The sequence below is a fragment of the Hirundo rustica genome, chromosome 14 (genome assembly GCF_015227805.2).
Source record: "Hirundo rustica isolate bHirRus1 chromosome 14, bHirRus1.pri.v3, whole genome shotgun sequence".
Lineage (NCBI taxonomy): Eukaryota > Metazoa > Chordata > Aves > Passeriformes > Hirundinidae > Hirundo > Hirundo rustica.
The window spans coordinates 15,749,163-15,772,067 of record NC_053463.1 but is presented as its reverse complement, the minus strand read 5'-3'; the positions used below and the strand labels follow the sequence as shown (position 1 = coordinate 15,772,067).

The 22,905-nt window shown below is 47.6% G+C and overlaps 1 protein-coding gene across 9 annotated transcripts in view; it reads right to left on the bottom strand.

Annotated features, from left to right (window-relative positions):
- Positions 1 to 13: 13 nt before the first annotated feature.
- ANKHD1 (ankyrin repeat and KH domain containing 1) overlaps positions 14 to 22,905 on the bottom strand; it is a 99,390-nt gene continuing 76,498 nt past the window's right edge. Inside the window, exons 22-37 of one of the 9 annotated variants that reach the window (XM_040078089.2) lie at positions 22,521 to 22,683; positions 21,350 to 21,445; positions 20,937 to 21,053; positions 19,814 to 19,988; positions 19,039 to 19,492; positions 18,527 to 18,604; positions 17,618 to 17,764; positions 16,083 to 16,193; positions 14,473 to 14,622; positions 12,553 to 14,168; positions 7,592 to 7,771; positions 6,252 to 6,506; positions 5,131 to 5,306; positions 4,077 to 4,241; positions 396 to 569; positions 14 to 238 (exon numbers count right to left, since the gene is read on the bottom strand). In XM_040078089.2, coding sequence (XP_039934023.1) covers positions 95 to 238; positions 396 to 569; positions 4,077 to 4,241; positions 5,131 to 5,306; positions 6,252 to 6,506; positions 7,592 to 7,771; positions 12,553 to 14,168; positions 14,473 to 14,622; positions 16,083 to 16,193; positions 17,618 to 17,764; positions 18,527 to 18,604; positions 19,039 to 19,492; positions 19,814 to 19,988; positions 20,937 to 21,053; positions 21,350 to 21,445; positions 22,521 to 22,683 — 4,201 coding nt within the window. In that variant the 3' untranslated portion in view covers positions 14 to 94. Of the gene's footprint in view, positions 239 to 395; positions 570 to 3,574; positions 3,622 to 4,076; positions 4,242 to 5,130; positions 5,307 to 6,251; positions 6,507 to 7,591; positions 7,772 to 12,552; positions 14,169 to 14,472; positions 14,623 to 16,082; positions 16,194 to 17,617; positions 17,765 to 18,526; positions 18,605 to 19,038; positions 19,493 to 19,813; positions 19,989 to 20,936; positions 21,054 to 21,349; positions 21,446 to 22,520; positions 22,684 to 22,905 lie in introns of those variants that run through there. The other 8 variants (XM_040078090.2, XM_040078091.1, XM_040078092.1 and 5 more) reach the window with 8 other exon arrangements.

Here is a 22,905-nt window from a genome sequence, read left to right as displayed (position 1 = left end):
CACACCACGTTAGCACAGGGGTTTCACGGTGTTTATTGATCAAGCATGAGCTCCTAGGCAATTGCACCAGCCACTTGTGCTAGAGCCTGAGGTGTCACACGTCCATCCCCAGCATCAGAGAGGGCTGCAGCCAGCTGGTCACGGTGCCAGCACCTCCACGAGGCCCAGGAACAGGCCCAGCCATGGCCTGGAGACGGGGAGATGGAAACTCAGATGTCCATCTCAAACTGGTCTTGATCTGCAAGGGCATGGATGGATACAGGAGCAGGGTTAGGAGAGGGCTGGCTTTGCAGACGTGGGCAGGCAAAGGGAGCGGGAGCTGGAACTGGGGCCAGGCTGGGATCTCGCCTTGTCCCATGCCCCAGGCAGGTGGTCCAAGGGCAGGGGCCGCTCACCTGGCATGGCCTCTTCGCTCTCATTCCGCTCCTTGAGCTCCTCCAGCTTGACGAGGCTGGACTGGGCCAGGGATGTGACACCGGGGGTCTGGGGCAGGCAGCAGGGAAGGGTCCTGGCTGCGGGTGAATTCTTGCACTCCAGCAGGAACTTGCGGTCGCAGATGATGCGGGTACCTGCCAAAAGCGGGGGGGGCTGTCAGGCACTGCTGGCCCTGGCCACCCCCGCCCCTGAGCACCTCAGCCCAGAGCAGGGGGTGGGACCCAGAGCTCGGCCGTGGCTCATGGACACATCTGGCTCTGGAGCCACCGCATCTGGCTTTCCACAAGGTGGCCTGTGACACCCATCCTGCCCAGCAGCTATTTCCCACATCATTGCTCCCCTTCAGGCTCCTGGAGCTCTGCAGGATGCAGCACAGAGGGTCCAGCTTCCCAAGGGCTACCCCATGGTGGCTAACACAGGCCACTCCTGTGCTGTCTGGAGGGCAGGGCCAGTCCTAGGGCACACAGCGAAGCCCCAGCCTGCTGCCCAGGCAGCAACAGCTTCGTGTGGTGCCCTGTTCCAGGGTGGAGCAGCGAGGGCTGGGCATCCCATGGTGGGCACCCTGGGGACCCATTCCCATTGTCTCAGCCTGCTGCTCCCTGCAGGAGGGCAGCAGCTGGGTTCGATGGGACACCTCCTCCTCCAGCCTGCTGGGTGTGCAGTGTCCACACGCTGTCCCAGCCCACACGCTGCCTCCTCCCCATGCTCCAAATGCCTGCCAGCAACACCCGAGGTCACAGCAGCCCGTGTGCCACGTGTGCAGCCCTGCTGTCCCCTGCCCATCCCACTGCTCTGCCAGGCTCTGGCAGCGGGTGCAGCCCAGGGTTCCAGGAGCCCGAAGCTGCAGCCCGAGGTGAGCCCGGAGCTCCTGCTGGGCACTGCAAACATCTTACACAGCCCACACCTGCCACCGGCTGGGCTCTCACCCCAGAGCAGCTTAATGGAAGGCACACGATGGAGCCAGGGTGGGCACCTGTGGCTCAATAAAACACAGGAATGAGGCACATGCTTCCCTGAGGACAGACAGCAAAGAAAGGACCTGCTCAATGGCTGACCCAGAGGGTCAGAAGGGAGAAGGACAGGTCTAGGGAGAGCCCTGCCACCCAGGGCTGGTGAACTCGAGTGGGCACAGACTCTGGCATTACCCCCCTGCTCTCCCTGGATCCAGCCAGCCCACCCTGAGGGACCAGCACTGCACTCAGCAGCCCCTGGCACTGCCACCAGCCCACTCCCCAGAAGCAGAAGGCCCTACCTCTGCCCGTGCTCCCCTGTAACCATGGGGCAGTAGTGATGGTCCAAACTTTGAGCAGGATTTTCCTACAAAACTTTGGGGTTCCCTTTTCCACTTCAGTGGAGGCTGCTGGGGCCACTTGGATCTGGTGCCCAGAGCAAGTGTCCATGTCCTCAAGGAAGCAGCTGCGCAGGGGAGAACCCAGCAAGGGACCCATGCAGCAAAGAGCAGGGCTGGGGGGGCCAAGGCTGTTCCAGGCACAGCCCCATCCCCATCCCGGTTCTTGGCCCCTGGTGTCACGGCGTAGACTGTGCCACCCACCCTGGAGCAGCAGCCCTCCAGGCTGGGGAGACAGTGGCTCCAAGGATCCCACAGAAGTGAGCACCCCACCCTCCCCTGCACCTCCCCCCAGAGCACACACCTACTGCACCACAACACTGCTTGTTTTCAGCACAATTGCTGCTGACATGTGTTCCCTGCCCACGGCAGGGGTGATCTTTAAGGCCACTTCCAACACAAACCTTTCTGTGACTCTGATTCTATGTGTATCTGCTTTGGTGTTGGCACTACCACTGGGGCAGCAGCAGTTAATTTTTTTTTTTTTTTGCATTTCATCCTCAAATACCAAGAAGAAGATCTGAATATATCATCCAGTAGTGCTTCTGAGGTTGATCTACCTGCGGTACGTGGATACTGCTTGTGCAATTTGGGTCTCCAGTACTTCTTTGTGCTTTTACTGGGGAAACTCTGCTGCTGCTTGTAAGGATTTGTCTGGATAAGGTGGAAGAAGGTGAAGTCTCCACCTGGTCTGAGATTGATCCATTGGATTAGACACTATGTGCACTGGAGTTTCCTGCTAAAGGAATGGATCCAACATTCCATGTAGTTACTGCATTGCTTCGGAGCAAAAGCAGAACTAAGCACAGTCCAAGTGCAGAAAGTGGAGAACTGGGTCAGGAGTTAATGTTCATCTTAAGCAGTGTGCAAAAATCCTTCCTCACAGAAAGGACTTGAGAAGCTCTTAGCAGATTTACAGCATTACAAGAAGATCAGAACTGAATCTGTAACATTTTCTTCTAATGGGAAGCACTTTCCTAAGATCCTCTTCTGCGCAGGCGAAGGAACCCTGCATTCACCTGTCACTGTTGTCAGCCCCTCTCTGCAGCCCTGAGCAAAACCTGATCTTTCAGGTGACCACCTGCCAGAAGTGCCAGAAGCAGCAGAACTAATCCAGAAGGAAAAAGCCGTAACACAGAAGCAGGTTCACACCAATAAAAGGCTCACAAGTGGCAGGGACAAGGACTCTGCAGACGTCTGTGGCTCCAAACCCTCCCAAACCTGACTGCACCCACGTGCTCAGTACGTGACCCTGGGGAGATTCGTCACCAGGCACTGCAGCAGCTACTGAGGACAATAACATACAGCCCTTTCCAAAATTCTCACACACAACCTATAGATGCTGTTTGCCTTTTATTGAGTATTCAGGTAAATATTTCACATTAATACAGGCTACATAAAGTAGAGCCACTATACGACATGAAATTTACTCAGCTTCTCCTTTTAAGTCTGTAAACAATTATACAGGTATTTACCACCCTAAAAGGTCAAAATCATGTCATCAGCTAGTTCTCTGCTGCATACAAGGAGCATTCAGTAGTGTTTAGCCAAAAACACTAGTTTTGTCTGATTTATAAGTTTGAAGTGGCTAAACTAACTGGAGAACAGAATCAGTTTGTATAGGTAAGTCAATTTGTTCTTATAACAATGGGCAATCGAGATTCCATTGTTACAGCCCACAGAAAATCGCTTAGTTAGGCACATGAAAAAAATCCCCAGGGTTCTTCAAGGTCATAAAGATTCCCAAACCAGGCTAAAAAAGGACAGACCCCCTTAAATCAGTTGACGTACTTGAGATGCATGTTTCCAATGTGAGGTGCCCAGGTGCCAGGCCAAATCTACAGCAAGAAATAAAAAGACAAATCTATTATAAAAACAAATAAAGGTTCCTTTAACAGTGTTTTACCACTGAGGGTGAGCATAAGGCTTCCCTCAAAATACAACCAGACTGCCCAAAGGCAGGAGCTCTCCAGCTCTGGCCAAGGTCTGACTGACAACCTGCAAGGTGACGAGGATGGATATAAACCCTCTCTCATTTGTAACCGTCCATTACCTGGCTGAGCAGTCTTGAACTGCTGCTTGCTTTACCTGGAAGGTTTGGTACCAATAGCACCAGGGATGTTTTATGAACACACGCACACACAAACACACTGTAGGGAAAAGTCGTGCAAACAATCTCAATCCTAGCTGCAAAGAACCGAAAAACCCAAAGGTGTGACCCAGCCAAAGCTGGGTATCACAGCACCGTATAAAGCCCCAGGAAAGCACAGGTGGGAAAAGGCAGCCACACTACCTGCTGAGCATCAGTACATTCTGTTGAGTTCTGGACAACTTTGATCATGGGATTCCAGGCGGGATCGGGAGTATGGAGCCCGTTAAAGAGGGGCCCTCCTGGGCCATCTGCCAGCTGGGGGTGCGAGGGTATCAGAGTGCCGCCGTACATGGAGATGGGCAGGCCCTGGGGGGAACAAGAGAGCACTGCTGCAGGACCAGACAGAGCCAGGTCACCTCCGCAGGTAATGGCAGGAATCCCAGCACTGTCAGGGAACACCGGGGCAGAGTACACAACACAGTGACTCAGAGCTGGGGATTCCAGCCAGCTTAGCCATTTTGCTGAACTTACATCCAGCAGAGGCTGCAGCACACACAGAGTTTCCAGATAAGCCCACAAAGCCAGGCCAGCAGCTGAACACTGTGACCTCAGTGTTCCCTGCTCTCTGCGGCACAGGACAGCTGCAGTGCACCCACGGCTGCACTGAGCTGACCAGACTGGGTTGAAGATTTTTTTCTCTTATTCCTAATGGCCATCTAAAATAATTCTGCCTGTTCACAAAGAGCAAGTTACAAAGTAGCTTTTTGCAATTAGGAGAATTCCTTTCCTATGTGTGAATGGCTCTGTTCCCCACGAAGATGCCAAGACCATGTGCTATGGTTCTTTCTGAAACATGCTGGGAGTCCCCTGCTCCTGTTACTTCCCTAAGGAAGGAATGTGGTATTGTAGCCATGATTAGTGCTGAAAGCATTAAGCAAACTTGTAATCACTCTCAGGAGCTGGGCAAGTTTTGTGAAACATTTCCAGGAGACTGAGCTTCTGAGAGACAAAACACTGAAGAGTGATGAAGGCCTTCAGCTACTGACCAGAGAATACCTGCAGCCTACAAACTCTGGCTTTGTTTAGACCTGCCTCCAGGCTTAGGCACCTTTTCCAGTCAGTTCTGGGATGAAAGAAAGTTCAGGACTGGGGTGATGAGCAGTGGCAGCAGAGCCACACACACACAGGGTGAACAGGCAGAACAGGAGATGTAATAAAGCCAGGCCCTGGTTAAATCCAACTCTCTGTAACTTACTTTAGAAAAATCCACAAAACTATTTGGCATAGGTTGGTGGAAAATATTTGAGGGAGCCACTATTCCAGAGTCATCTCTCTCCATCGGCTGATGCTGAGAAAACGTGCCCGCGTCCGACAGCTGCTGATGCATCGGGTGACTTCCCATGACAGGCTGAGACCAGCCCGACAAGCCTTCTGCAAAGAGATTAAAAATGGCTGATTAAATTCACTGCAGACACTTGAATAAAACTCAGCAGCTGCACACCCCTACGGCCACCCAAAGACACCCTGAAAACACACAGGGATCTCAGTATCCAGACAAGGGAGGAGAAGATGGGGACTACTACGAACTCTGAGTTCCACGTGTCCACTGCAAAATGGCTAAAGTGCAGAAGAGCTCCCAACACTACCTGGAAGCACATACAAGCTTTCCTTGAAAACACACAGCAGTGCTGAGACATGGGTTAACCAAAGTTGGAGGGCTTCACTGAAGCATAAAACAAATGCAGGACTCAAAGGTTTGTATTGAAAGTTACCAGTGGAAACACTCTACACCTCAAATGCTGCACCTCCTCCTTTCCACAAAATCCGACTACCAGGAAACTGAATGGAAAACTTCAGCTGTTTCAAAGTCATTCTTTGGGAACCAAGGCTGCCTGGAACAGAAGTTATCCCATACTGTTCAAGAGTCACAAGGAAGTCAATGCAAAACTCAGCATCCACAGCTCTGAGTCCCTGGGTGCATCAGCTGCACCTCAGCTGACACTGTAAGGTGTGAGTGGAAAACAAGAGAGAAACCTGGACAGAGGGAGCCAACAGCCAGGCCTGGAAACAGCCCCCTTACCTGACAGAGATTGCTTACCCTAAGCTCTGCATCATTCAGAGGACTCTGTGTGAGGTCTCTGCACCATTTCAAGCTCACGTGTGCCTGGTGACTTGATCCAGGCTGGGTGACAACCACCAGCACGAGGAGGGGAAACCACAGAAACCCAGAAATCCACAGAAAAGACAGAAACCCATCGACCTGTGCCCTCCCCTCAGGATGTCCTACATGGGAGCACAGCCCGTGGAGCTCCACTCCTCCTTTCACAGCCTCCTGCCGAGAGGCGCTGGCAGCTTCTCCGGGCGCCAGAGACTCACCAGACACGCTGTTCACTCCGAAGGACCAGATGCCGCTGTGGCCCACGGGGGCCGTGAAGTTGGTTCCCAAGGGCGTGGGGGTGACGGAGCCTCCCTGCCGGATCCTGGCCAGCCTCTCCGTCCCGATGGGCGGCGGCACCTTCCGGTCTTGGTTGGTGTTACCCGTTTTTGGCTGGCCCAAGTTAGCAGGGGTGGAAGCAGCTGAGAGGGGCGAAGACGATCCTGAGGAAACTGATGGAATAGGAGATTCACCTGCTGAAAAGAGTATTTCTCTTGCTTAATTACACACAAAGTAGCAAGCAGAAATGCCGTCCCAATTATTTCCCCGATTTTATCTCAAAGCAAACGATAAAATGTTTTAAAGGCTTTTTTTTTTTGGCAAGCATTCTTCAAGCCTTTCACAGAAATTCTGTCTAGGAATTATTTTAACTCTAAAATCAACATTATAACACAAATGCTTTCAGCCATCAGAATCATGATATTCTCATGACATAGCAGTGTATCTAAATTAATTGCAAGAAAGAATAAGAAACATGGAAGAGTTTCAAGAAGAGGTGAAAACATCAGCCAAAATACCATAAATGTCTGAACAGCTTGGTTTTGGTATCCACCACTTCCAGCACAAGAGAAATCAGACAGCTTCCCAAAGCCACAGGTGTGACCCATGAGTATGAAGTCCCCCCAACTTCAGAAGCGTCACTGACTCTCCTTGGGAAATCCAACTTCCTTTGAGCACTCATTTAAACATTTTAGTTCTTAAACTCAGAGTGGCAATGAAGTTGCATGCAGTGACATGAAAAACCTCTTCAGCTAAGAATCTGAATCAAAGACCCATATTTTCTGTAATGCTACTTCCATGTTCTTTCCATTAGGAGGAAAACCCACTGTTACCCTGGATGATGCTTACAGATTTTGGAATATTTTAAGTATGATTCCAGATCCCAATTAAAAAAAAAAAAAAATAGCAAGTATAACTTCAAACCATGGCAAACATGACATTTTCACCTAATATTGCACTCATACTAATTAGAGAGGAATCTTTAGCTTGGCGTAATCACCTCCACTCCCCCACAGCTTCATGCCCTCTCCTCTGAAGAGCCTACAGTGACTCTTTTTTTTTGCCCAAATATGCCTTTAGTAATGCTACCAGATCTAGTGGCATGGGAAAAAACCCCACAAAATAGCACAGCTTGGGATTTGCACGCCATCCTCACAGCTGCTCAAAGCAATTGGAAAGCATTTTGTGCATTACTGGGTAAGTTCCCCTTAAGGTTAGATATCTACTAAAGACAATAGCTATGAATTTATAGTTAACTAAGACAGACCCATGAAGTTCCTACATGAATTTGTTGCGCTTGTCCAAGGATGTGGTGAAAAATGCTGTCTGTTAAAGCTGGGAGTCCCAACAGGCGCTGGCCCTTGAAGGTAAACCCGTGCTCCTTGTATGTTTGCTGAAAAGCCTGTCAAAGGACCTGAAGAAGAAGTTGTAGAGCTGTTGGATGGATCTAGAGAGGGTAAGCCTGAAATAAACATAAATTTGATTAAATATCTCTCTTTGGGAACCTGCTTCAAAGCACCAGAGAAAGCTAGTGCTCCAAATATAATTAAAGCATCTCATCACCTTTGGGAGCATCTGCACATGGTAAGGTCATTTTACAGGTGCACAATTCTCACTTAGAAACCGAAGAGGCATTTCTGGAGGCTCTCTGGTTTGGCCTCAAGTTTTAACAAAAATAGCCATCCCTTTGGTCACTGAAAGAAAATGATCTTAGCAGGGAGGGCAGAGCAGGAAAGCTGGGAGTGGCCACAGTCTTTGCTTACAAAAAGCCACACAAATCCAACAGGGATGCAGGGCTCTGTGAAAGTCCCAGGGGAATCCAGCAGCAGGGAAGCAGTTCTCTGCAGGATGGGCTCTGCCATCCCATAGGTACCTTCATGTAGAGATCAGTCAGAGCACGCTGCGGCCACAGAGACAGGGCTGGTGTGGCACAGCACCAGGGGAGGGGGCTGCTTCCTCCAGGGACGTGTGAGAGGAAGAGAGATGGAGAAAGAGTTCAAAGTCCCACAAAAATTACTAGCAAGGGTGAACTACAGTTTTTTTAATAAGCCAAAGCTTTTAAGTACTTTTCCAAAATGTTGTAAAAGCTCTTATCACACGTTATTACCTGAAAGCAGAAATGGGCATGGCCGTATGTTCACCTGAGTTTAGGGTTTAGTTTCAAGGGCCTATTAAACAAGATTAGTTTCAAAACCATTTAAACATTTCAAAATGACCACAACCAGGACCAGCCTATGTTGCTGCAGAGTGAGGTTGAAGGTTACATCTACACACACCCCACCACAAACAGCAGTGCTGCCAGGCAGTACCTTAGGTCACAAACTAGAGGAGCACCTTTCAGTGCCTGGATAGCTCCTGAAAGCCAGGTCTTTTCCCCCAGTATTATCAACCATGTCAACCTGATTTACTCCTTCCAGAAGTGCCAGATCCGACCTGCTTGCATGGACAGAAATGATTTGCTGGAGTTGAAGGAGGTATTCTTCTCACTAGCCCAAAGGTTAAAAAGAGAAGTCTCCCCTATAGACAAGGAGAAACACATCCCCCTGCTGCTGGAACATGGGGTGATAGCTGAGGGACCCCCAGAATGCAGGACAATCTTCCTGGGTTTGTCACAGCACAAACTCCACGGCTCTGAGGAGGATACCAGTGCCTGCAGTGTGGTTGAGGTGAGTTTGTCTGGAGTTGCAGCCTGGCTCCAGCACGGAGCTCAGGCACGAGCTGACAGCGGCGCCTGCAGCCCAGGGCCCTCCCTGGGCATCTGCGCTGGAACCACTGACTGGACACTCCGGCCACAAACCTGGCAGCCAAAAGGTCCCCATGGAGACCGATTCCACCATGCACCAAAACACAAACCACACAAGATCTGCCCCAGACAGACGGGTAACAGAGCTGCTGCCACCCACGGGCGCTGCTGGGTTCCCGGACAGAGAACAAGGCAGGCACTGTGACAAAAGCAGCTCTCCTGCAGGAGAGGGATGCCCAGGTGTCTTCTGACAGCTCAGGAGGCTGATGAGCACACAGCTTTTGGATACACAGCTTGTAAAGTGCAATGACTGGACAGTCAAGATCACTTCAGCACTGCTGGATATGCTCCGTGGGCTGAAGGGAGTGTGACAGCCAGAGATGCACAAATCCAGAGGAGGCAGGTCACAAAGAACACTTTTTAATGTTATCTCATCTTTCATAAAAGTGGATTAAAAACTTCGCTCAATATTAAAAATGGCTATTCTGAACCAAATCCTGACTGCAGTAACGAGCTTCCTGTTTGGGTACTTACCAACAAAATCAGGTTTTCTAATACTAAAATCTTCTGCAGTACCATAGTCTGCACTTTATTTGGGCTATGAACTCAAACTCCTTGTTGTGCTCTGAATGCATAACTGAGCTTTTGAGAGGAGTGTATTGATCTCACATGAACTTTGCTCAAAATTCAGTTTATCGAAGACCCCAGGCAGATGTTGGTTACTGAAACGTTACCCACACTTCTAGAGAAAGGGACACAACACTTTGTCACTCTGTGTGAAACAGAGTCCAACCATTTCATGCAGTTCCATACTCATGTGCTGCTTCCTAAGCTGGCGTATTTTAAGTTTGTGACCCCTTTTAAGAAGCAAGGTTTTAAACCCCTTAAAATGCAGAGGACAGAAGTAACAAGTTGATTTCTTTTGGTCTTCTCCACAGCCTCCTCTCATGGCTGGGCTAAGCCTGTCCTCAACTGCAAACTGCCAGGACAAAAGACCTAAAAATGTGACCCAAATAAGCCATTTCCAGAATGGATCCACAGCCAGTGACATCTGCAGAGAAACCTGTGCCCCAAAGGAACTGGTGAATCAGAGAAAACTCGAGCTACAGTTGAGTTCACCCATGAACAAGAATATCAGATTACCCAAACTCCACCCTGAGGTGAGAACTTGTTAAGAAAAAGCTGGTTTAGTGCACAGCCAAACTACATTAACTCTTCATCAAATCAGTTTAGAGGTGATCCCTTAGAAATGCTGATTGTGGAAAAATCTGCCATGGGCCAACCGTGCAAGAGAGACACAAAACGCAGCCCTCTGCTCCGGTGTCCACCTGCTCTGAGCCCGCTCCCAACCCCTCTGACCACATGGAATTGCCAGGCCAGATCCTGGCTGCTCCCTGTCCATTGTGCTGCTGCTGGATAGAACGTGAGCAGTGACAGGCCTTTCTCTCCACTTCTCAAAATCTCATGAACCCTGTCACCAAGCCCTATGGAAGCAGCCATGGAAGCCCCCAGCTCTGCCAAGCTTGGAGGCTGAGCCGAGGGCCAAGTCCATTCCCCTGGGGCAAGGCGGCGAATGAGAGGGGTGGACAGACCGTACTTAGCTCTGAGGGAAGGCAACAGAGAAGTTCTCAGCCTGCTGTATTCACTCCTTCCTCTCTATCACACCTGCCAAACATCCCCAAGCCCCCTTAACCCCCTGCTCCTGAGACATCCAGATTCTGGAACAAAGGTGATCAAGAGCAGCACGAAGTAAAATGACATTAAATGAATCAACTGAGGACCTGACTAATCAGTCGCCGCCTGCTGGACACAATTTTAGCAGCACACTAACTATTTGCAGTTTTTCTTCACTTTGCAATATCCTAATCAAATCCTAACTCAGGAAAAGTGTGTTCTGTCCAAATGTTTTTGGCCTTCAGTTGAGAACTTCACACACATCTCCCCTGAAGTCAACTGTGAGCTTTCCTTGGCTATCTACCTAACCTTTCTAAGGACAGAAACAGATTTACACTGTTTTTTTAATACTTACCCTAAGGATATATAAAATATAAAAGGATATATAAAGTAGACATATAAGAAATTTTCCCCCATTGCAAAAAGATGATCTTAACATAAGGGAAGAGCAAAATATTTTGCTGCTGTGGGAAGTTCCAGTCACCCACGTTTGTACATGCAGGATGCCATCGTCAGGGAAATCAGCAGATCCCATTTGCCCTAAGTTTCCTTTCCAAAGAATTCTTTCAGCAACAGCCAACCCCTGTTTAGAGCACTGTAGAGGAAAACCTGAGCCACTGTCAAGTGGTTCTGGAGCCTGCTGGGGGTCTGGCAACTCTTTATTAACAGTCTCTTTATTAATAAGGTCCAGTTACCTCATCTTACACATCTGGTTCAGTTTACTACCCTGAGGCTGGATGTGGCACAGAGTTCTAGGTGTGTCCTCGCTTTGCAGAGCTACACAGCCCAAATTTAACAATTGAGAGAAACAAACACCCCAGTTTTGTGGTTAAAGCCAGTCAGAGAGAAGTGTTCTGGTTTGCAGAAGTCCTGCACATTGGTCAATCAACTGAGAGGAAAGGGAATGCTGAAGATCTTCTTTCCTTACCATCACATCTTCTAAATGCTCCCTTCTCCTTTAATCTAAAAGTCAAACTACTTGACTTGTCTCAGCCCAGCATTCAAGTCCTGAAGCTTTAGTCCAGATACCCAACACACTCTGTGTGGGCAAGGATGACTCCAGTCTCCAGATACCCAGCTCCAGGGCACCCCACAGCCACCACGGCAGGAACAAAGGGGTGGCACAGAATAGATCCCTTGAGGGTCCCTTCCAGCCAAATGGGTGCAGCTGGTTGTCTGCAACACAGTTTGAACACTGAGAAGATAAAAATCCTGCAGGCAGAGCACAGCAAGGGCAGGGAGCTCAATGTCAGTGCTCCTAACCCATTTCAAACAAATCCAGATGTGCTAGTACTGCTATACTGAACTTCTGAATAAAACACCCCACGTAGTAGCACACCAATGAGCTCCACAAAGCAAGCTTATTAAAATCCCAGAGCTGCATCAAGAACCAAAAGGCAGAGAGAGTTTTTCCTCACTGAGTCAAGCTGGAGCTCACATACATTATGGAGCAACTGCATGCAGTCACTGCTGCAGCTGGAACCTCCAGGAGTCCTCAGGTTTGGTGTCACCCCACTCTGTGCTCCATCCCAACACAAAACCTAAAACTGATGCTACACTACAAGCAGATGGGAGCATTCCTGTCTCACATAGAGCACAAGCAATGCAACATCTGCAATCTTCCCAACTCCTAACAGCCTAGAAGAGCCGAAGGAAAAAAAAAATCAGCAGCATTTTTAAGAACACTTGGAAAAAAACCCCAGGCTATCGTCATTACACGAGCATTCTCCAACTGTCATTTTTAAACTACTTCTCCATCAGCATGATGATTGAAGTGCAACGGCTGAAGAAATAATGCTGTCCAGAACACAATCTTAATGACTTACCTACAGGACTAGTTGAGACCCGCTGGGAAGGTGGCCTGAAACCAGGAGCCTTGGAGTTGTCGGGATGGACGTTTTCCACATGTCCTAGCACAGAGTTATTCAGAAAGGTAGACTGAACAGTGAAAGATGGGTCAGCTGCTGCTCGGGTAGAGAGTGGACAGTCTCCCCACGCTTGGTTAGCTGGCACCTGGTTGCTATCAAAAAGACTACTAAAGTGATTGAAGAGCGTTGCTGGCCCAAAGGCAGGAGGCAATGATTTGTTTGCTGGGTTAATGTGCATCTGAGAACCGTTCATAACGTTCATGGCTGACGAAAGCTGCACTGCAGCAGGTGGACCTTGAGAAGGTGTTAAAGGAACTTGATTCGTAACAAAAATAGACTGAGGATCTTGATGGAGGTTTGCATTTGGTACCACTGAATAGAAAGAACCTCTGGACTGCATCCTGTGAGTAACTCGAGGTGCTGGTACAGCTACTTGAGGTAAGTTACTGTTGTCCTGATTATCCGCAACAACTGACCTGGGCGACGCTAAGCTTAAAGGAGCAGTTTCTGAGCTGGATGAAAAAGGCATCGACATGGAAGGGCTGATCTCGGCCATGCTGGTTGGCAGTATTTCCTCTTGGGCGCTGCTGAGCGGCGCGGGGCTGCTCGCCGGGCGCGTTTCGGTGCCCCCGGAGCTGCTGCTGGCTGACACGCTGCAACTGCTTGCGACTGAAGCCGGCGGGCACGCGCTCGCGGGCGGCTGCTCGGGGGCCGCCACCTTCTCCTTGGGTGCGGAGACAGCCGAGAACGAGTCCGCTTTCAGGGCGGAGTGCTGCGCTTGCGGAGCAGTAGATGGCAGAAACGCCGTGGGCACTTGCCCGTTGTTTGGGGGGGCAGAGGAAGCTGAGGGCAGAGTGCTACAGGTGCTCGTCACAGTTGAGATGGCTGTTGCTGCAGCGCTCGTCTTGGGGACGCAGGCAAAGAGCTGCTTCCTGACCGAGGAGGGAGTCCGGTTACTGGTCACGCACAGAGGCTGGGTGGAAGCAGCTGCAGACGAGGCGGTAACGGGACAGCTGGACGTAGGTAACCCAGGAGACTCCGTCTGCAGAACGTTTCCGTTCTGACTACCGACACGGCTCGAACTATTATGCTTCGGAGAGCTGTTCGTGCTGCCAGGGTTAACTGGTCTCACTGGGAATGGTCCCCAAGTGTTCGGTGAAGGTGAAAAAGTTCCTCCAAACTGGGCCATAGGTAAGCGAGGGTGCCGGATCTGTTGCATAGTTTGAGCAGCCAGCAAGGCAAAATGATGGTGAGAATAAGCGAGAGGAAGAGACACTGGAAAAGATGAGCGCACGTTCGCTGGGACATTCTTGTTTAATTTGTTAGGAGGCTGGAAAGTAGATAGTGTCGATGACTGCGACGTGACCAGGGGCGGTGCTCCGAGAGGAAACGAGTTCTTGTTGGGAGCAGTCGCAGTGCTGACTCCAGATGAAAAGTTTGAGTGGATCGACTTGGAACTCGAAGCAGGTGTTCTTATATGAGTTTTAGGAATCAGGTCTTCCAGTTCCTTGGCAGGATCTTGAATAAGGGCATTGATGAGTTGCACCGCGTATCGCGTGGACTCTGTACCACCCCTAGATTAAACACAAACACATTTATCTTTTGCAAAAGGAAACCCCACTTTGCGCAACGTTCCGTAGCTTCAGTTTATACTGATCTGTAAGTCTATTGTAAGTTTACTGCAGTAAGTTATTTCTTGACCTCTGTGTATCTTAAGGATTATCTTTGAAGCTGACTGTCAGCATATCTCGGCAGCAGGAATGTATGTTCTATCTGAGAACAAAGAAGCTAAATAGACCCTGCCTTAGAAATCAAACAAACGTTTCAATAAATGACACTGTGGACTAACTCAAAGACTTTCATTTTGAGATACTGTACCTTATAGTGATCATTCTCTCTCCATTCTTATCTTTTTGCTTATCCACATCAATGTGGGCACCAGTGACATCTTGAATTGCTGTGATGTTGCACCCACCTCTTCCCATTATTCTAGATACGACAGAAGCTGGGACTGATAATTTCTTTGACCTATATCACAAAGATCAGAAATCTGTGAAATGCATTCAAAGACAGAAAAAACCCCTCTGTTGTCTGACAATGGTTGAAGTAGTATTCTTAAGGGCCGTAAGTGTTTTTTTGCTGATCCTTTCTTCACCCTTTGGAGCCTCTCTCAAAGACCCCCACTCAAATTACTCATCGCCCTCAGTACCTGACAAGGATTCTCCAGTAGCATTTATTCCACCACTATTGTAACACAGATATATGAGCCTCACACTGCTTCAGAACCCCTTCTGGATTTTATCGTATCTTGAGTACCACTCCAAAGCGAGACAAATCCTTAACTCATCAACCTGAATTTACACAAGCAGCACTGCTTCAAATATAAAAGCCCATGGCTTAACTACTTTGACTGTTTATAGCATGGAGAAGGTGCTGATCAGCTCTGTAATATCCCCTGCATCCACAACCTTTTAGTATCCACCTCCTTCAGACCTGAAGATCTGGAACTGCAGTGTCACCAATTAACAATGGTGGGTGAAAGCAGGTGAAGGTGTGCAGCGCTGTGATTTAGGGAGCTGCTGGAAGCCCCTGTGATGGTAGCCTGGACTTGCAGAAGCAGGCTCACTGTCAGGCCACAATGCTGTCAGTCAGTTCAGGGTTTCCCTGATTGACATGGTACTGGTGGGTCAGAGCAAGCACACGGTATTGGGAAGCGTCTGAACATAAGCTCTGCTTGCACACAGACCTCAGCTGAGGTCTCTGGGCCACCACTGCACCCCAACTTTAAGGTGTGTCAGACCTCTTGCACCCATAAGCTGCTTTCAGGCTTGCTACTGATGTGCACTGGCTCGATGCTGAACAATCAGAGGGGATTCAAAGGGTTTTAGAAATCACAGCAGTCACAGGTCCCCACCACCCCCAGCTTCATTCCAGTCTTGGAAATCTGTATGTAACTTGATTCTCAGGGAATTGCTTGTCACTTAACAGGACTTAGAGGAAACCTGTTTAATTTTAAACATTTAAACACGTGTAAATGTTCTAAAGCAACACCTCATGTTGCCAAGGTGTTTTTTCTTTCCCCCATTCCTGGCAGAACAGCACACTACAACCCTTCCCATCCCCAGAACCCCCAGGGCATGCACTCAGCTCTATCCCAAGGCTGCTTAATGCCTTGGGTTTTCTTCTCCATTTCCACTTCCAAGGCTCCCCTCTCAAAACAGACATCCAGTTACTCCCTCCCCAAACCAGAGCTCCATCACCCCCTAAGAACCAAGAACACCTGTATTGCCCACAGGGCTCCTGACTGCACCTTGGTCTGCTTCCACCCCAGCCCACCTGGAAACTCTGGCAACCACTCAAGGAAGCATTCTTCTTCCAGGAGAACCCAACCCAGTGCCCAGTCCTCTCCCACTCATCATCCACAGCCCTTCCCCTCCCTCCCTCCCAAGGCTGATGGTTTTGATCTAGAGAAGTGTCCCAAAAAGTACCTTTTTGCTCCAGAACAGCAGCGCCCTCCTCTCTGCAGCTGAAATTGCTCAATTGGTGTTGGCTGCAGAGTGTTGCTGGGGGGAGGGTCTTTCAAAACTCTGCCCACTTGCCTGTCAGGGGCAGAAGGGATGTTTGCATTGGTTACTCGGGTAGACATCCCTTCTAGGTGGCAATCACTCACAGGGAGAGGTAGGAAGAATTCTTGTTGATACCAGGAGAGATTTTAGCAGAGGGAGCTCCCGGGCACTGCACCCACACATCTGTGGTCACCAACAACGCTCTTTGGCAGGACACGTTTCCATCAGTCAGGGCACAGCAAACACCACGTGCACAGCACAGAATGCAATGCTCCTCATGGCATTCCTCAGGAAAGAGGATAGGCAGGTTCTGGATGCACGTCTAGAACACTGCCAAGGCCAACACAAGAGCAGACAGCACCCACAGGAACATTTGGGCTGAGCCAAAGAGCCTCAAAAGCCCCAGGAGAGCAGGAGCAGTGCAGGTCAGAGGGGGGTCAGGGCTGTCTGAGGGGCTCCTGCCTGCACCACTCCCCAGGTGGGGGCCAGGCTGCCACCACACACCCAGCAAGGCCACGTCACTCTGGAGAGCCCCATTGGTAACCACATCAAAAGGCAGGGACCAAACCAACTCTAAGAGTTCAAACACATACATTTTCATATTAAACTGCCTTTTAACCTTTATTAAGAACACTCTGTGGCTTTCCACTAATCCAAATGCACTAAGCTCTCTGTACAATTATGTTCTTTGCACATGGCCTAAAATTCTCCAAAATGAGCACATCTAGTCATTGCCACTGCAGAACACAAAAGCAAGAGGGTTTCCTAAGTGCACCCAAAGCATCTGACACTAGTATGTTCGTGCTGTACTGCTTTTTGATAAAGAGAACAAAAAAAAGAGCAAAGCCAGACAATCATTCTAGCTCCAAGCAGTAGACAAGCTAAAGGTTACAGAAGAGATACTGGGCTGTTAATGGCCATACACTAAAACCCAGTACATTTTCAAAGGAAAAGATCATTTTACAGTAAAACTTTAAATCTCACTGTATGTCCAAGCACTCACTGGCAGGTAACACAATTTTCCACTGAATCAGTGATCAAGGTCACTGCCTAAAGTACAATGAAATTTGGCCTCAAAGGGATCATTTGCCTGCCCTCTACTCACATCCATTCTGCCTTTAGTTCATGTGCAATCATCTGCTGCAGGGCTTTTCACTGCTCTCTGCTCCCTTCCCCTTTATCTTGTCCTCACATCCTCTACCCACTAAAGTCACAAGTTTTCTTTGTTTTCTCATGCCAAATACAATGTTTATGTCATGTTCACATTAGGTTAGCAAGGAATTACTGCAAATTAGGGCTGCAGTTGGTTTTCCCGGCACTGCAAGAGAAAGTGGGGTAGATTTTCCTGTAAGTTAATTCTTCAGTTCTATAATCTTGCTAAACATTCTGTATTTGAGCATAATTTACAAGCTAAAAAGCTCACAGACAGTTTTAAAACATAGTACTAAAGTCTTTACCTTCTAACCACTTCTTTCCAGCCTTCTTCTCTTTTCTGGCCTCTTTTTGGACTGGTCAGATTCAGCTTTACATTTGGAGAGGTCAGAGGCAGGGAGACAGCCTTATAAGTAGTCGACAAAGAATTCGAATGACCTTCACCATCAAGTCTGGGAACAGAAATGTGCTGATTACAAATTACAGAATAAAATTATAGCATAGAGTTTACATTCCTGCAGCTTAAAACTAGTAGCATGAACTGCTTCCAGAAGAACCACCTCTAACAAGGAGTCAGAAGGATGCATTTAGCTTATCCTGCTACAGTGAACTGCACATGACCCCAAGGCTCTTGCAGCAAACCTTGGATGAAAGGTCCAAAGCAGAAACAATTTATGTTTGAAGAACAGAATAGAGAGAAATTCCAATTTTTAACACTCCTCATGGGAGCCCAAAACACACACACACCCTCTAACCGCAAGGGTTGATGAATCCACTCATTCTGCGTCTAAGTTGAATCAGGAGAAAAAGAGGAAAAAGAAAAATATCCTCTCTTCCCACTCCCAGACAAGTGTCTCCATCAGTGTGAAAACAGCCCTGTCTCACTGCCCTTCTTGATGCCACCATATCTGTGTTCTAATTGAAGCTGGCCTCTCTGTCAGCCCAGTGTCCTGTAGATCAACCTCCCTGCCCTCTCCCCTCCCTTAGTGCAGGAAATGGAAAGAGAAAACAAAACTGTGAGGGATCAGACTTGTATTACTTAGATGTATAAAAGACTACAGACCCACACAGGATCTAAGCTTTCTGCTTCAGACCAATGACCTCTTCAGAAAGTGGTGTTGTAAAAGTTATCAGCACATTCCCAGGCTGCTGAATGACCTTGTGAACCATTCATGTGGCCCCTATTACGTTCCCTGAATTCTTCTGACTCTCACCTCTGGCCCGACAAGGTTATATCAAACTGGCCATCAACCTGGCAGGTGAAATGCTCGGGGTCATCAGCTTCTTCCCTCCTTCAAAAAAAAGAGATTGCCAGTCAAACGAGTTAATGATGAAACCATAAAACAATCAAAAGGTACCAAAACCAGTTTTGTATGCGGACGATAATTAAAGCTGGCACTTTCTTATTAAATTCCCAGCATATTCACTTAAAGATCTAGTCTAACAAAGCTGACAGTGCAACAGGGATGCTTAAAAGGTGCAGAGAGAAAAGGCTATTTTGCTCAAGTAGTATTAAAAACTAGCCACCAATGCCAAAAAATCTTGTTCTTACAAGATTTTAAAGAGGCTGCGTTCAACACACTTAACACAGCTATGCAAATAAAGCAGCCTCAGTGTCTCTAGGCTCTGGGAATGTACAGCTAGTGTAGAGCTTAAGCTACAGAAAACTGCCACTGGCAGAGGTGGAACCTTGTGAAACAAGAGGGAAGGAGCAGAGCAGTCTCACCTGGCTGGTGTTTTGGAAGCCGAGGTGCTGTTTTTTTCTTCCTGAGAGGGGATGAGCAGTGAGGCATAGCGCCGCTCCGAGGAGTTCGTATCCATCGTGAAGTTCAGCTCCTGGCTTTTCCCTCCACTGCTGCTTTCACTATTGCAATCTGTGCTATCCAAGTTATCCGAGTCGCTGTTCCCACTCGCGCCACCACCTCTTGGCTCTCCGTTTATTTTATTTTTATCTGCTTTTTGCTGTGCTAGAGATATATGCTGATCTGGCAAAATTATCTGCATATTCTGAGGAGTCTCTTTCGTTTTATTTTTCTTATTCTTTCTATTTGTGCTGGGGGTAGTCACCACATTAGCTCTCTTCTTCCCAAAGGCATTTGTGAAGGTAGTTGAAGTTGCAGAAATTCCAATTGTAGTTGTAGTAGTTGCACTTGGAGGCTCTATAGGAACTTCTTGCTCCACTGAAAGAAAAGCAGTTTATATACAATCAGAACCCAAAAAATAGAGAAATCAGTGCCCTCACTGAATACACTACAGCTGAAGTTATGCTCCTTGCTGAGCTCTCAGACTAGCACCAAATTCAGCTGTAAATCCTCCATGAGTGAAAGATTTTTGTGAACAAAGGAGGGTGAAAAAATGAGCAAAGGAGTTTTGCGAGGCAGCAGCCATGCAACACTTTCAAATATGAGAGACCAGCTTTCAAACAGGTTCCTTTACCTTGAAGGTGCCACGAAGGTGGCACCCCCACAACTACACTGCTCATAGAAACACTTGTTCTTTACCTTCATCATCATTTTCTTCTTCATCGTCATCTTCTTGCAGTTCCAGAGTTTCCTTGGGCTTGTTTTCTTCATCTTCTTCTTGTTTCCTTTTTTGTTCCTCTTTCTTCTTCTTTCTCTTTTCCTTTCTTTTCTCCCTTTTGGCTGCAAGAGCTTGTTTTCTGCTCTCCTCTCTTGACTATGTAGGAGAAAAGAATCCATATTTAAACATTTTCACACAGACTATATTACACTTATAATTCAGATCTTCCCCAGAAATCTGAGGGCAAGGAGAAAGGAGAGAACACGATGAACTAGAATGACTTTGGCACACACTGAATCATTACACAGAAACCGGACAGACCTTATGCAACAACAGGACTAGCTGGTCCCAAAACAGAAGTATTAAAAAATACAGTCTTACTGGAAGACAAGAAAAATCTCTCATCCTCTCAGTCCTTTCTCAATCATTTAATAAGCTCAGTGATATTTCTGGTGTGATGTTCACATCTTTGATTCAAAAGTCAGTACTCAATGGCTCTAATTTTAACCTTTTTTTTTTTTTTTAATACATGGAATCAGTCATCTGTTGCACTGTTTGTGCACAGCAACTGATGTGTGCTTAACAAGCCCACAACCTGGAAAATTTAATAAACTAATGTGGAACCTGTCAAAAATGGTAAGAACCTCCATTAAGGGAGCCCACTCAAGAGTGTGTTGCTCTGGCACAGTTTACAGCATCCTCAGCAAAGGGAGAGGGGGATTTTCTCCACTGTCTGCTCGATTCCCCTGAGCAGAAGTCCATAAAATGCTTTTGGACTATGATTTACACCCACAGAGACACACCATGAGACTGGAGACCTCCCTTACTCACACGTCCTCTGCGCTGAGGTGATCCCAGAGAGCTACTACCTAAGGAACTAGTGGTAAGTCCAAGCTTTCCTAAAAAGGACAATAAAGTGGCTGAAGTAGAAATCAGCTCTAATTCGCCACCTTCAGGATGTGCCTCACTTGTATGATGCATTAGGGGAAGGAACACAGACACAGTCAGAGCAAGACTGACTGCCCCAAGAAGCACCAAAGGAAATGCAGCCTAGAGATTCACACACAGTTCAAACATTGTTAATGACAGCAATTATCTACTCACTTTTTCCAGGTCTAGCTCCTTCAGCAGTATAGTTGCATTTTTATTGGCTTCTGCAGCCTGCTGGTCTTTAGCTTTCACAATTGTCTCCACACACTGGTGACACTTTTTGAGCAGGTCCTGAAATGCAAACTTGTCTTATTACCACCGTAATAAACAGCAACTGAGGAGTGAGGCTTGCTCTACAAACATGAGATCAGCTCCCCTGTATTAGTAAACACACAAACTATTTCACAGAATAGGATCAAATGCTGGTTTAATTTTTAAGTGCCGTATTAAAAAGGAGACATGCACACATCTCCAAATCAGAGGTATGTGAGCAAACACATACATTCAGTTTTTGAATCACTAAGAATTTCCCATGGCTATTTTTGCAGGAATTTCAGGCCAGGGTCTTCCCCCCAAGTCCAACTCACCTTGTCCGTGATGGTCGCTATATAGCGCATGCACTCAATGTCTGAAGGAAACTGGTTCACTTCTTTCACCAGGAACTGAACTACTTTCACATGCCCCTAGAACATCAAAGAAAATTGTAATCTTTTGTATACAATTGTCAACATTCATCATCAAAATATGAGTTTGATATCTCTTAGTTCAACGCAGATCACTGAAAATAAGCAAGAACATTTCTGGTAAGCTGCTGTTTGGGAAGAAGGGCAGTTCCTGCTTGCTCAGTGCTGACAGCACAGCCACTGTTCTGCTTCAAGGTGGCAAAGACAAGCTCTTCCACAAGTTAGTTTTTATTTTAAAATACAATGACCAGAGGCAGATCTTTATGGTTTTGCTAACAAACAAGACAACCCTCTTTAGACACCATCTGTCACCCAATCTACTCCCTCTCCACTCACCCCATGGAGCTGACCCGGACTGTTCAATTACAGGCTAAGTCAGATCAGGAAACTGAAACACCTGAATGTTAACCTGGCAAGAACATTCCTCTCCTCCTGAGGTACACTGTGCAACCACACAAAGCACCTGACTGTTGCTTCTGAAGTTATTTGAAAGCAGGGCAATGCCAAAACAGGGGCAAGCTCAGCATTTTTGTTTGTCAAAAAAGCTGCACACTTATTCGCTATTTTGTTAAAAGCAAAGCAGCTACAGTTAATAAATTCCTCTGTTTATGCTCCTTGTATCCAACACCACAACCAATACAGTGCTCTTCCTGCCAGGAAGAAAAGGCAGTGGGTGACAGAAGAGCTGACTACACAGTGCCCATCACAACAGATTAGCAACAGAACGACAGAAGCACAAAGGAATCAGGACAGCTTATTGCAGTCTGGTATTGTGTTCATCTCCAAAGCACGACTGAAACGAGCAGTACAGACTGCAGAAATATGGGAATCTCAAACAGTCTAAGTTTGCACAGTGTACAACTGGAAACGATACAGCTAACATAATTTATGGAACAAAGTTTTTCAGCTCTCAGAAATCGGATCTTTGTGAAGGACAGTCATTATGACTTTGAAGCAGGTATTTTATCAAAGCAGTGATTTTGCCATGTTATATTTGACTCTTCTAAAACCAAGCATTCAGACTCAAGACCAAACAAGAGGCACTGTTTTGAAAACAGAGAAGTTGGTCTCCTACCTTGCGAAACGCTGACATCAGAGGGGTAATTTTGCGGTTATCTGCAGCATCCACGTCTGCCCCTGCTTGCACAAGCAGCTGGACCACGTCGTAGTGCCCGCCGTTAGCTGCCAGCCACAGCGGGGTGTTTCCTTTCTTGTTGCGAACATCAATGTGTGCCCCTCTAAAAACACAAACCCCGTGAAATGGGATGAGTAAAGGTGGAAGTCAGAGAGCAAGATCGCAAAACATCAGAGCAACTGGATATAAAACTTTAATAACTGAAATACAGTGCTAAATTATGAGAAATTCTGACTCTGAAATGTGTTGTTTCATCTGCAGGGTAGTGACAAGGGGATTATTTAAACCTCCCTGGCAGAAATGAACACTCATTTCATGTCACCTA